The 12,079-nt window shown below is 39.3% G+C and overlaps 1 protein-coding gene across 1 annotated transcript in view; it reads right to left on the bottom strand.

Annotated features, from left to right (window-relative positions):
- Positions 1–3,457: 3,457 nt before the first annotated feature.
- Positions 3,458–12,079, bottom strand: part of SH3BGRL2 (SH3 domain binding glutamate rich protein like 2) — a 45,338-nt gene continuing 36,716 nt past the window's right edge. The window contains exons 3-4 of the mRNA XM_089655344.1: positions 9,984–10,064; positions 3,458–8,768 (exon numbers count right to left, since the gene is read on the bottom strand). Of these exons, the coding sequence (XP_089511470.1) occupies positions 8,754–8,768; positions 9,984–10,064 (96 nt within the window). The 3' untranslated portion in view covers positions 3,458–8,753. The remainder of the gene's footprint in view (positions 8,769–9,983; positions 10,065–12,079) is intronic.

Genomic DNA, 12,079 nt, shown 5'->3' with positions numbered 1-12,079 from the left:
TGTGCTATAGCCGAATGACAGCTACAGTGCAGTCATCCAGTTCTGCGAAAGCATCTATTCACATCTTGCCAGAACCCTGCTCCCCTGCATGCATCAGGCATGCTCCATGACCCCGGTGTCCTTTGGACACAGCTGATCACAGTTTGCGGTAAAGGGCCAATCACAGCGGCCCTTTACCATGTGATCAGCTGTGTCTAATCACAGCTGATCACACTGTAAGCAGACTTGCTGGTTACCAGCAGTTTGTTTCCTCATGTGCTGTCACATGGTGAGGAAATGCAAGCCTGTAACTGGCTATTCACACAGGGGACATTTACACTGATATCGGAGCACTGATCATCATGCCATGATGATCAGTGTTGATCAGTGCAGCCTCATCAGGGCACATCAGTGAAGAAGAAAAATTACTTAGTTTCTGTTTTAAAATGTTGCAAATAAGAAAAATGTAGTTTTTTTTTTTTTCAAACATTTTAGCCTGTTTTCGTTTGTTTAGCAAAACATTAAAAACCCTAAATAAATAAAACCCCTAATAAATACCACCAAAAAAGCTCTGTTTAAAAAAAAAAAGATAAAAAATTAATTTGGGTAGTGTTGCATTACCACACAACCGTCATTCAAAAGTATGAGCGCTGAAAGCTGAAAAGTGACCTGGGTGGGAAGGGGGTGAAAGTGTCCAGTAGGCAAGTGGTTAAAGTCTTTTTAAACCCAAGAATGTACATTTTATTACAGCTTACCAGTCCTTATTTTTATTTCTTTTAGGCTTTCTTCATTTTTTCCAGAGTTATCTGGAGAGTACACACTTTCTGTTCTAGGGTGACAATGCTCACTCAAAGTTTCGTATCTAAGGCAGAGCGGTGTCAACTCTAGGCTGCTTGGAGAACAAAATACATCCCCATCTCCTCATTTCCATTGCATGAGAGGTGGTGATCATAGAGGTAAACTGGCCAGGGTTGATAACATGATTTCAGAGCCGCAGTGGTAGAATGCACCAGAAGGTAGGTGTTCACTAGATTTCTAGCAGAATTTAAGTATTTTTCTGTACTAACACAACAGGTGTAGCAAAACACTTCAATAGTACAGTAGCAGAGTAACAGGGATCAAATAAGAGGAATTCATTGTTAGGGTTTACAAAAACAATCTTTACTAGATTTGTGCAATGTATGCATTATTGAAGAGATTCCTGCATCCACCTTACTTGTAAGTATAGAGGAATTTCTTTTTTTTCCTCATTTAGCCTGACTGCTGAACGAAAAAGAAAAAACGAAATAACAGTCAACTTGTGACTGGAGTCTTCCTGGTTTCTAGTCGTTTCTTCAAAAATAAACACATTGCCTGTTTTTTTTAATAAAACTATGAATACATATCTGTGTAGGGAAATGCAATTTACCAGGAATGTAAGCAATGTGCAGTTCTGTGTTACAAGATAAGGAGATTGCAGAGGCTGGCTTACTGGAATGTTACCATTTTTTTTTAAAGGAAACCTGTAGTAAGAATGTATGGAAGCTGCAGTTGCAGATTCTTCCTTGAAAATAATAGTTCCTGGGCAAATCTTGTCCAGTTTGTTTTTGAATGTCAAAGCCAGGAGGTCCACATTTGGTGTTCTCTAACTGTGGCATTGAAAGACCACTGAATGAAAAGCAGATTCCCCTGGATCCAAATACAGTCAGAGAAAGTCTAGCTGCTAATTTTCTTCGCCTGTGAGGTGTATGGTGGACGAGGCCAGAACATGAAGTTCTGCCTAGGAAAGTTTCTCTTTGACTTGCACAACTTCTGGTGCCTCCTTAATGATTGATTCCTCTGGGAATGGACGATCCTGGCATGATAAAGTAGCATCTGTTTTCCAGTAAGGTGTCTGATCACTGGCAGGTGAAAGCACCATCTAACACCATGCATTGAGCCTTTCTGGTCCCCTATGTGGGAACATCATCACTAGCTCCGTTGCCCCAGTGATGACGTCTGTTTGGACAAAACACACAAGAAGGAGTTACAGCGTTGATATCATCACAGGTGCCAGGGTGTTGGATGCAGCTTTTGAGTTATGCTGCTGTACTTTCTTCTTATGTGAGTAAATGCCTAGTTTTTAATAAAGTATGCTTTTAATATTGCACCATGAGCGATTCCCTTCCTGTTGATTTGGTGTGACTGATCCCTGGAGTATGCTGGCGTAGTAGTGGTTTTCTTTTCACCCATCCATCAGTTTACTTTATTGGCTGGCTGTATGACTGGTGGAGATTGCCCCCCATCCATTGTGGGATTTCTCCCTAATGCTGTTAGACCTCCTGTATTTAGAGGTCTAAATGCCTGGTAAGCAGCATCATTATTCTTGGAGGTGTGCACTGTAATGAAGATCGCATTTGCACATGAACACTTGGCGGTTTTGTTTTTTTGTTTTAACTTACCTAATAGCACTTATTCTACACACAAGATTCCCTGCACTTTATCTGGCTGGATTGATTTTTTTTTTTTGGACTACTTACATTATATGTGGGTGGATTTTTTCTTGAATTGTAGGTGACCTATTATTTATAGTTATGGGTTGTTTTACACACATACACACATCAATGTGTTATCTGCTCCTATGTATGCACACCTGCTTTTGACAGCACAACACACACGGGACAAAGGAGGGAATGTTAAAAGGGGCAAAACTATGACCCCTGCTTTCTATGGCCTCAACAATGCCTGAAATGTCTGCCCATGAACATTGGGACAGAAAATTCCTCCCTAGAAAGGAAAGATAAGGCTAGTACTAAGGCCCTGCCCAGATGTACTATAACCCCCCCAGGGAGCAAAAAGGCACATTCCACATCAATAGCAGTATTAAGGTGGAATTAATCCCTTCCTGGCTTTGCCCTCATCTTTAGAGAATGAGCTCTGGACCTGTAAAGCACTGTGCAGCTAACTCCACATGTTGCACTTTGCCAAGAGGAGTACTCAGCGCAAGATCCAGTGCAATGCAACAGTGCAGGCTGACACTGCATCCTTTATCAATCAGAATCCCCAAGGGCTGGGAATTATATAGGGGGATGTCCCTGTAGTCTCATTTTCTACAAGAGTCCAATCATCTGAAGGTAACTGCATATAACCCAGCCATAATAATATAACAAAACCTGTGTCCTGTACTGCATGATCAAGAAACTAGTATTTTCAGAAGGAGGTCAGCAATAACAGTCTCTACCTTCACAAATGTTCATATTTGTGTGTACAGTATAGTTGGCAATGTAATAGTCATATATATTGCATGCCATATACAAAAGTCAATTGTAAAAAAATATATATATATTTTTAACAGTAATGATAGGATATTCCTTTTCCAGCTGTGACCAAAATATCTGAGTGACATTTTTTTATAATGATTTTCAAACAAATAATGGATAGCAGGCAAGAGAATACAATAACCGCTATAGCTCACAAACTATGCAAAATGCTAAAATAATGAAATGCCACACAAATGCAATTCTTTTGCTGAATGAATCAGAAAATGTTTATTGAAAAATAATTTACATACAAGTAACATTTGCAATAGCCCATCAGGAGCAACAATGCAGAGATTATTTAAAGGGGTTTGCTAAAATGTCTAGCATTTCCACACAGATCTTCTTCCCACAGAGATTTGTTTTGGTTAGCAGACAGTCCTCTGCTCCTAACCTGCTCTGTGCTGATGAATCAGAGGATGTCTGAAGCTCCTGCATTGCCTTCTGTCTTTCTGACACAGAAAGACAAATCAAGATCCAGACAAAAACCTGATTTATGCACAATAATATGATAATTTCACTGTAAAAAATGTAGAACAAGGTGGTAGATGACAAATGTATGGTACCACTATTGTGCTTTAAGATAAACCTTTTACTAGTAATATGTTCTGATTTTGTAGAATTAAACCTACACACCTAGAATGAGAAACACAGACCAGCACATTATATTAACTGGATAGTGGAAAGCATGTCAGATGAGGTTTGTATAAAAGTCTGATGACCTGTTTCCAAAAGATCATATCTTCAAGTCTATCAAGCCTTCAAGAACAGTGCATCGAGACAAAAGGTTTTTGTAAAGTCTTAATCAAACCATACTTGATGTGATTTTTCTTTCCTGCACGCATGGGTTGCAGGAAAGAAAAAAAAAAAAAATCCAAAAAAAAAAAAAAAAATCACTCATTTCCTCCAGTCAGCGACATTGTATTCTGCCATTGGGGAGTCCCTGCTGAACTGACCGAGATTCGATCCATCTATGACCCTCTTTACAGATTCCGCTCTTTAGAAACAGTCATAGCTTCATTACAAAAGTTTGTTCCCTGCAAGCGTACTATAGAGAAGGACTTTTGCTTGTGGAAGCAGTGATCTCTGCGCAAAAGGCCCAACACGCACCCTGTGAATGAGACCTATAGCTCCGCAATCAGCAAAGTTCATGCTCCAGATTAAAGAATTCTAGCCCTGATTCAGCAGGGGGTATGTCGAACCTCTGCGGAAAGACCACTGCTTTCACACAGAGTAATGGTCCTTCCCCATAGTATGCTGACCGGAGATAGGCTTCGGTTTTACTCAGGTTTTAGCTTTAAGTATTTTTTTGTTTAGTATTTTAAATGAAACTGAAAAGACTTTGCATACTTTTTGTTTTGATGCACCTGGAATGTATTTAGCTGAGATAAACTGAAAGTTCAGTTGTGCTTTAATCAGTTCCTAACAACTGCAGCAAAACCTAGATTTTTGCTGAGAAAAATCAGTGTGGAAAAACCAAGCACCTTTAACACTCCCAAGAACACTCTTCTCTGTTTAAATATATAAGGAGGTGGGATACATAAAATATTAGTGTTTATAAAAATAAAAATGTATCATTTGTAAAGTTAAATAAAAAGACTTTACTTAAGACACTATCAATAGGTTAGCCTACCCCGACTTTAGCTTTCAATATAAAAAAAAACAAAAACTATTTTGATGGCTAAAACAGCTTCAGATAAAGAAACAGATTCTATCTTTGTTACGGTGCAAAGTCATAGGCTCATGCTCCGATCTTCACAAATGTAACTGTATGCCTTTTTGTCCCCCCCCCCCAATGGGTTACAAGGTGAGCAGATGAAGTGTAGTCCTGGTTAAGGGTGACTGTAAACAATGGGAAAAGTTCTATTCACTAATCATGATATCTGGCACATAACTCTACCATTCAACATTGATGTGGCATAATGCAGAGTAAGATCTGCAGAATGATTTGCTTCTTCAAAATATTCAGCATTTTACACTGTATCAAACTAATCAGATATTTCATTTCATTCTACTTTGACAACTTTTTATGATATATTTTTCACAGTTTTCTAATCGAAAATAATCAGATAAAAGGAGAGTTCCCAAAAGCCCCTGATGACGTTACTTATGACGAAACGTGTAGGGCGGAGCCACTCACACGCGCGATCGGCCAGCGGCCATTTTGGAACTTGAAAAAGTTAGAATTTTTGCCTATTTATGTTCACTTTTATGTGAGTGCAACCATACTTAAAATAAATGTTGTTTTAATGGTTTTACACTTTGTGGAGCACTCTTTTTGCATGTTTCTTACCACAAGTCTGAATTCCATCTGGAGTGGTAGAATTAAACTAATTAGGATCTATTGCTTAGAGGATTTTTGTTTTCTCTCTTGGTGGTCTGGAGGAGGATCTGGTTGTCCAGCTTTCCAGGTTGTTTACAACAAAAGCATGATTGACCACTCTTAACAGGGGGTCGTGCTTTTCTGGTAAGCCTTTCATATGAGTGGTTGGTGACACAACAGCTGTCCTTGGATTTCCTTGGTTTCATCACGGCCTCTGGGAGCTTTCCTTTATCTGATTATTTTCAATGGACAATTTTTTTATACAATATATTTTTCACCTATTTGTCACGCTGTTAAGCGCTGCACTTTATATGTATTACTGTTTTACTGCCTGGTATCGGGATTTTGGTGTTCAGCTGTTTATAGATAGAGAATATATATATTTATATATATTTTCTTTAGCACAGGTTTATATATATTTTGTACTTTAGAAAACTGCTTTCGATGCCCTTTTTAACAAGTGCACATGTACATTTTTAATAAAATAAAAATATGGAGGAAATCAAATACAAGTGCAGGCCAAACTGAACAATTTGTGTACATTGTTTAGAATTTCCAACTTCAAATAAGAGCATAATTTATTTAAAGGGCTGTGTTTTTATCAAACCACAAAATGTGGTCAGTTTTCAGCCACCACTGGCTTTATGAATGCCCAATATTTTATACCATGACATACTTATAAAAAGATTGTATGTGCCAACATAGCACGGGGCAGGGGCTTGAACTAAGATGCATATTGATTGAGGGTACAATTGTTTTTAAGCTGGGTATAATCTGCAATGGCTTGTATTGCCCCTGCTGTGCTGACTATTTCAGTTTAAAGACCAAAGTATGAATCTCAGCTTGAAGCAGGGAACCAAAAACATATTTATCAGTGCAAGCCAAATAGCACAATATACATAAAATTTATGCACCATTTGAAGGAGCACTAGACCAAACTAATTTAAAGGTTTGCACCAAAAAAAAAACAAAAAAAAAACAAAAAAACACAAAAACAGCCAGCGTGTTTCAGAGACGAGAAAGCACTCACCTTTCATCAGTGTTATTGTAGAGACATTAAAGAATGTGTTACCCCAAAGTTTCATATTCCTCATATGTGTCTGTTGTACCATGTACTGATGTTAAAAACAAGTATCCTATTCTATGTGCTGCTTCCTCTGTGTGAAATCTCTGGTGTTCCTGTCAGTCCCCCTGCTTTCCCATTTCAAAACTAACCACACTAGACAAGAGAACATATTCATCTCAAAGTGGTCATGGACTTGTGCTGACAAGTCCCCCCTGCACAGTCATTCACTGGGAAGACCAGTATGCTGCGGTTTCTTCCCATAAACCTGTGATTATGTGATCACATGAAGGATAAAAAAAGAAATGTATATATTTATAAAGTGTGCGTGTGTGTGCTCACGCACACTTAAGTTGTTAGACTAGGAGAGTTACTTGAGTCAAGTTGATTGATTGCTCAAGCAGATACTGCTGGCTAGTAACTCTCATAGTTCATAAATAAACTTCCCTGCTTACGCCTGATAAAAAGGGGAATGCTTTTTGGCCCCTGAAAATTAGTTTTTTTTGTTTTGTTTTTTTTTAGTGCAAACCAATAAATTAATTTGGACTCTGATAATTTGGTGTGGTGTGCCTTCCATTGGTGCGCCTTCCATTGGTGCATGTTGTTTTTTTTTTCTGATAACCTGCTGGGTACCCACTGGAGGGCAGACCTGTCTGTTGTGAACAGCCTAACCTGAGCCAGTGAGCTCTCCGAATGACATCTCTTGCTCTCCCCCTCCAGTGCTCCATGCTGGCACAGTGCCACACCCTTTATCACAAGTGTCCCCACACAGACTTGTTCTGCAAAGGCAGAGAGGGATCTGACCAGTTTGATAACTTAGTGTCAATTACTGCTGGCACTGGATCCAACTATGGAACCGATAGGCCTGCCCAGTCATATTTAGACAGACACTCTTCACAATTGTGGAAATAAGACTGAAAATGGAGGTTCTTGATACAATGTTCCTATGCATATCTACATGGGATTTTGACTGGGCTTTAAAACGTATCTTACTAAAGAGTCTGATTAAAAAGTAATTAAAGAATTGGATTAGAAAAAAAACACCCCTATAATAGTCAGCATTTGCACTGCAGGTATATAGCATAAGCAAGTACATTTTAGAAGACGCAAATGTTCCCTTCATGTTCCCAGTCTGTACAGGGAAGGTTCAACCTTTGCATATTCCGGAACCCATATCTTAAGCTAGGGATGAATAGATTTTTCCATCCATGCAAAAAAAAAAAAAAAAGTATGGACAGAGAAATCTACACTGCTGGCTATTGTATGCAAGCATCCACAGTACCCGCAGCTGCTTGAATACCTGAACAGTGACTGCATCTGATAGGATGTTCAGCCAACAATTTTTCACCCAGCTTCTTTAATTTATCAGTCAAGTTTTGTCAAGCCCCGTGGTGCCAACAGGAACACCCACAGCTCAACTCTTGAGGCATGTATGTCCAGCCTTAGACAGAAAGAGCGGACAATATATTTTGGGAAGTAAATGGGGGGAGGGACAGGTCATTAAGTATTTTAAGCCATACTTCGATGATCCCACCCCCTTCCTTCCTGGAATATCTGCCCACCCATTCTAACTTATGCAGAAGTACAGGAAAATGCAAATGATGCAGAAAAAATGAACATACTTGGCTTCTTAAAAGGTACAGGCTTAATCTTATAAACTTATAGCATACAAGCTACCCATTGCATGGTGTTTTTTTTTAATTATTTAAGTTGTCTTTTAAATGATTTATTGGAATCCATTAGTGCATACATTATTTATAGCAGCAGTATGATAGCTAAATTTGCATACATCTCAGGAAAGAGAATAATTTATACTGACGTAAAGGATAAAAGGAGATTAAAATCCTTTAGGCAAAAATAGACAGATTGCCAGCAAATTGAATGGTAGATGATCTTACGGAAAAGAGGGCTTGTCTAAGCAACAAGCTTGAATTAAAAATATTGACCCTTCCAATATCTCCTTCATCCAGTCACACAATATATCCATTAGAAGTGCAGTCCTTGTAACTTCAGAAACAATTCTTCATTGTTATGGAGAATAATCATGACGTCCTCCAGTCACAGTGCATGACAAGATGATGTTGTGCTTGATCTCTAGATCACATACAAAATTCTACATTTCTTCTTTCTGCAGATAAAAATGGAAAGGTGCTTAATATCCATAGTAGTTGAAATTAAAATAATATTCTTAAAAAAACATTTAAAAGTTAACATATTAGAAAAAGCAGAAAGTATTCCACTCTCAAATAAAAAATGTGTAAGCAATAAAAAGCAGAACATATAGATTTATTGTTTACATTAGTACACATGTCCTATGCCACCACTCAACAAACAGCATGGACCTCTAGGCACCTCCATATATAAATATATATGTTATGGAGAGTTAGTGTGCTAGATGAAGTCCTGCGTCTCTTGCACTTCTCTGTTAACCCATCACTGCTGTAGGCTACTTCAGCGAACAACGATGAATGGAAATAAAGGAGGGGGTGTTGTGCAGCTATGTTTTATACCAGAACATGCCTACTTACAATGCATCACGGTGCTACTGCTTGATGAAATTGGCAGTTTAGGTCATTTATGGCAAATAAAAGGTATGCTCTAAAAGTATCCATCATGACTGGGCATATGTAGGAATCTGAATATTCAGTCTTTAATTGTATAATGTGAAGGATTATTGCATGATTTAAGCTTGCCATACAATCTTTTTTTCGCTCAACCAGTGGGTTGAAAAAAAAAAAAAAAAAAAGGGGGGGTTTGGGGGAAGAAGGATTACCTAATTCTCCCATCCACACATTTGATGTGAACATGGAAATTACTCCTGCTGCGATATTATGTTCTGACGATGAGGACACTTCCCCATCAGAACACACTGATCACTGTTGCTGGCTATAGCTAGTGGCACTGATCGTTTGGGAAAAACCCAACAGGCTGGTTGTACAGAAGTCGATCAGTAGATAGACTTCTGTACAATCAGCCTGCCCATACATGGATTGAAATTTGGCTGGTCCCTGCTGAACCGGACAAATTTCAATCCATGTATGGCTGCCTGTAGACTCTCTTTGCTTACTTTCGAACCCAAGTGTGACAAATTGGAGAGTTACTATCCATCAACTACCTGATCTCTCATGCCACATATTCAGAAGATGGCAAACTGTGTGAGGTCAGGCAGTTGACAAGCTAAAATGTCCTTTGACTGCCTCAGCAACAGCAGTTGCCACAATGCTATCACGACTCGCTAAAAATACCAAGTTCAAAATAATCCAATAAATCAAAGATTAAACATTTCACTTCTAGAATACTCTGGCAAAGAACAGAAAATAAGTCTAGAAATAAGATTCCGTACCCTTGCTGCAGATTTTGACTTTATCCGTAGGAAGGAAGATACTGTATTACTTTCCTTGGCTTCAAAAAAATCATTATAATCCTGTTGAAAAACCCCAGAACAAATAAAATTACCATATATTAAAAACAATGTGCAAAACAAATTGTTACAGTATGAGCACAGAGAACCGACAGTGGCTGGAAGGTATATTCCCTGAACTGAGAAGTTATTCTTTCATCTGTTTATCAATAATTTAAACTGTGTAAGATTAGGCAGGCATCTGTCTACACATTTGTAGATAACCTGGCTGACAACTGTTTACTGAATCTACAACCAGGGGTGGGTGTCCAGCAGTGATTCTTGGCTGCAGAGAAGTGAATTCAAGACCATGCTTTATAAAAACACAAGCCTAATGCCCCTTACACACTATCAGTTTTGTTTTCTATTCAACCCAGTGGGCTGAACTAAAAAAAAAAACAACCACAAAAAAACCAAGGAAAAACAAAACTGACAGATTGCTGTACTAAACACAAGTGGAGTTAGAACACAATAGCACAGTGGGGGAGATCACTGTACTGACGGGGACTGCCCCCCCCCTCCTGTCAGAACACACCGCTCAGCCATCTTAGCCATTGGCTGAGAGTGCTGATCAGAAGCTGATCAGTGTTCTCAAGCTATTGGCTGAGAGTGCTGATCAGAAGATGATCAACAGACCTTTTTCGGTCATGCCTCTTTGACAGAAGCTGGACCAGCTGTTGTATACAAAAACCGACTGTCGGCTGGTTTCTGTTGAACTGGCAAATACCATCTGAAATTCAGCCTGTGTGTATGGGGCTTTAGCAGACCGGCTATTCCCTTTCACACACTGCACTTACCAAACCATTCCTCCAAAACATAGCTATTTTGTGGTCTGAATTTACGGACAACTGTAATGCTGCAAAATCTGCCTTTACATAATACTGAGAATTATTCTGTTTATAATAAAAATTTAAATATCTATCCCTGCCAGACAACTCTGCAAGCTTGGTTACATTTATATGGTTTGACAGGGCTCTACACAATTAGAGCAAATGCCTGGGGATGTCAGCAAGAAATATTTACTTTTCTCTGTACTAATTGCTTCCAGAAAGGCATTCATCACAAGAAATAAACCTGAGTTCACACCTTTAAAATGTGGGAAGAGGTGTGTTACGGCTATGTGTAAAAACATGCATGTTGTGTGGCTGCAATATCATTCATTATTAATAGCACCCAATGCACCTAGCCAACAACATTTCCAAAAGTGTACGATAGCCATTCATGGATGGGAAAGTTATTACTGTTATTATACCCTTAATATGAATTGTAATACACTGCTCAAAAAAATTAAAGGAACACTTTGAAAACACATCAGATCTCAATGGGGAAAAATATCATGCTGGATATCTATACTGATATGGACTGGGTAATGTGTTAGGAATGTAAGGCTGCCCCATCCTTTGATGGAAATTAAAAATTATCAACCTACAGAGAACTGAATTCAAAGACACCTCAAAAATCAAAGTGAAAAAATGATGCACCAGGCTAGTCCATTTTGCTGAAATTTCATTGCAGCACCTCAAAATGGTACTCAGCAGTTTGCATGGTCCCCACGTGCTTGTATGCATGCCTGACACATGCTCCTAATGAGACAACGAATGGTGTCCTGGGGTATTTCCTCCCAGATCTGAAGCAGGGTGTCACTGAGCTCCTGGACAGTCTAAGGTGCAACCTGGCGGCATCAGATGGACTGAAGCACGATGTCCCAGAGGTGTTCTATTGGATTTAGGTCAGGCAAGCGTGGGGGCCATTCAATGGCTGCAATTTAGTCATCCTCCAGGAACTGCCTGCATACTCTTGCAACAGGAGGCCGGGCATTGTCGTGCAGCAGAAGGAACCCAGGGCCCACTGCACCAGCATAGGGTCTGACAATGTGTCCAAGGATTTCATCCCGATACCTAATGGCAGTCAGGGTGCCACTGTCTAGCCTGTAGAGGTCTGTGTGTCCCTCCATGGATATGCCTCCCCAGACCATCACTGACCCACCACCAAAAAACAGTCATGCTGAACGATGTTACAGGCAGCATAACTTCACGGCT

This window comes from Staurois parvus, unplaced genomic scaffold, assembly GCF_062004578.1.
Source record: "Staurois parvus isolate SC_StPar_1 unplaced genomic scaffold, SC_StPar_1.0 ptg000834l, whole genome shotgun sequence".
Classification (NCBI taxonomy): Eukaryota; Metazoa; Chordata; class Amphibia; order Anura; family Ranidae; genus Staurois; species Staurois parvus.
This window is presented reverse-complemented; position numbering and strand designations above follow the sequence as displayed.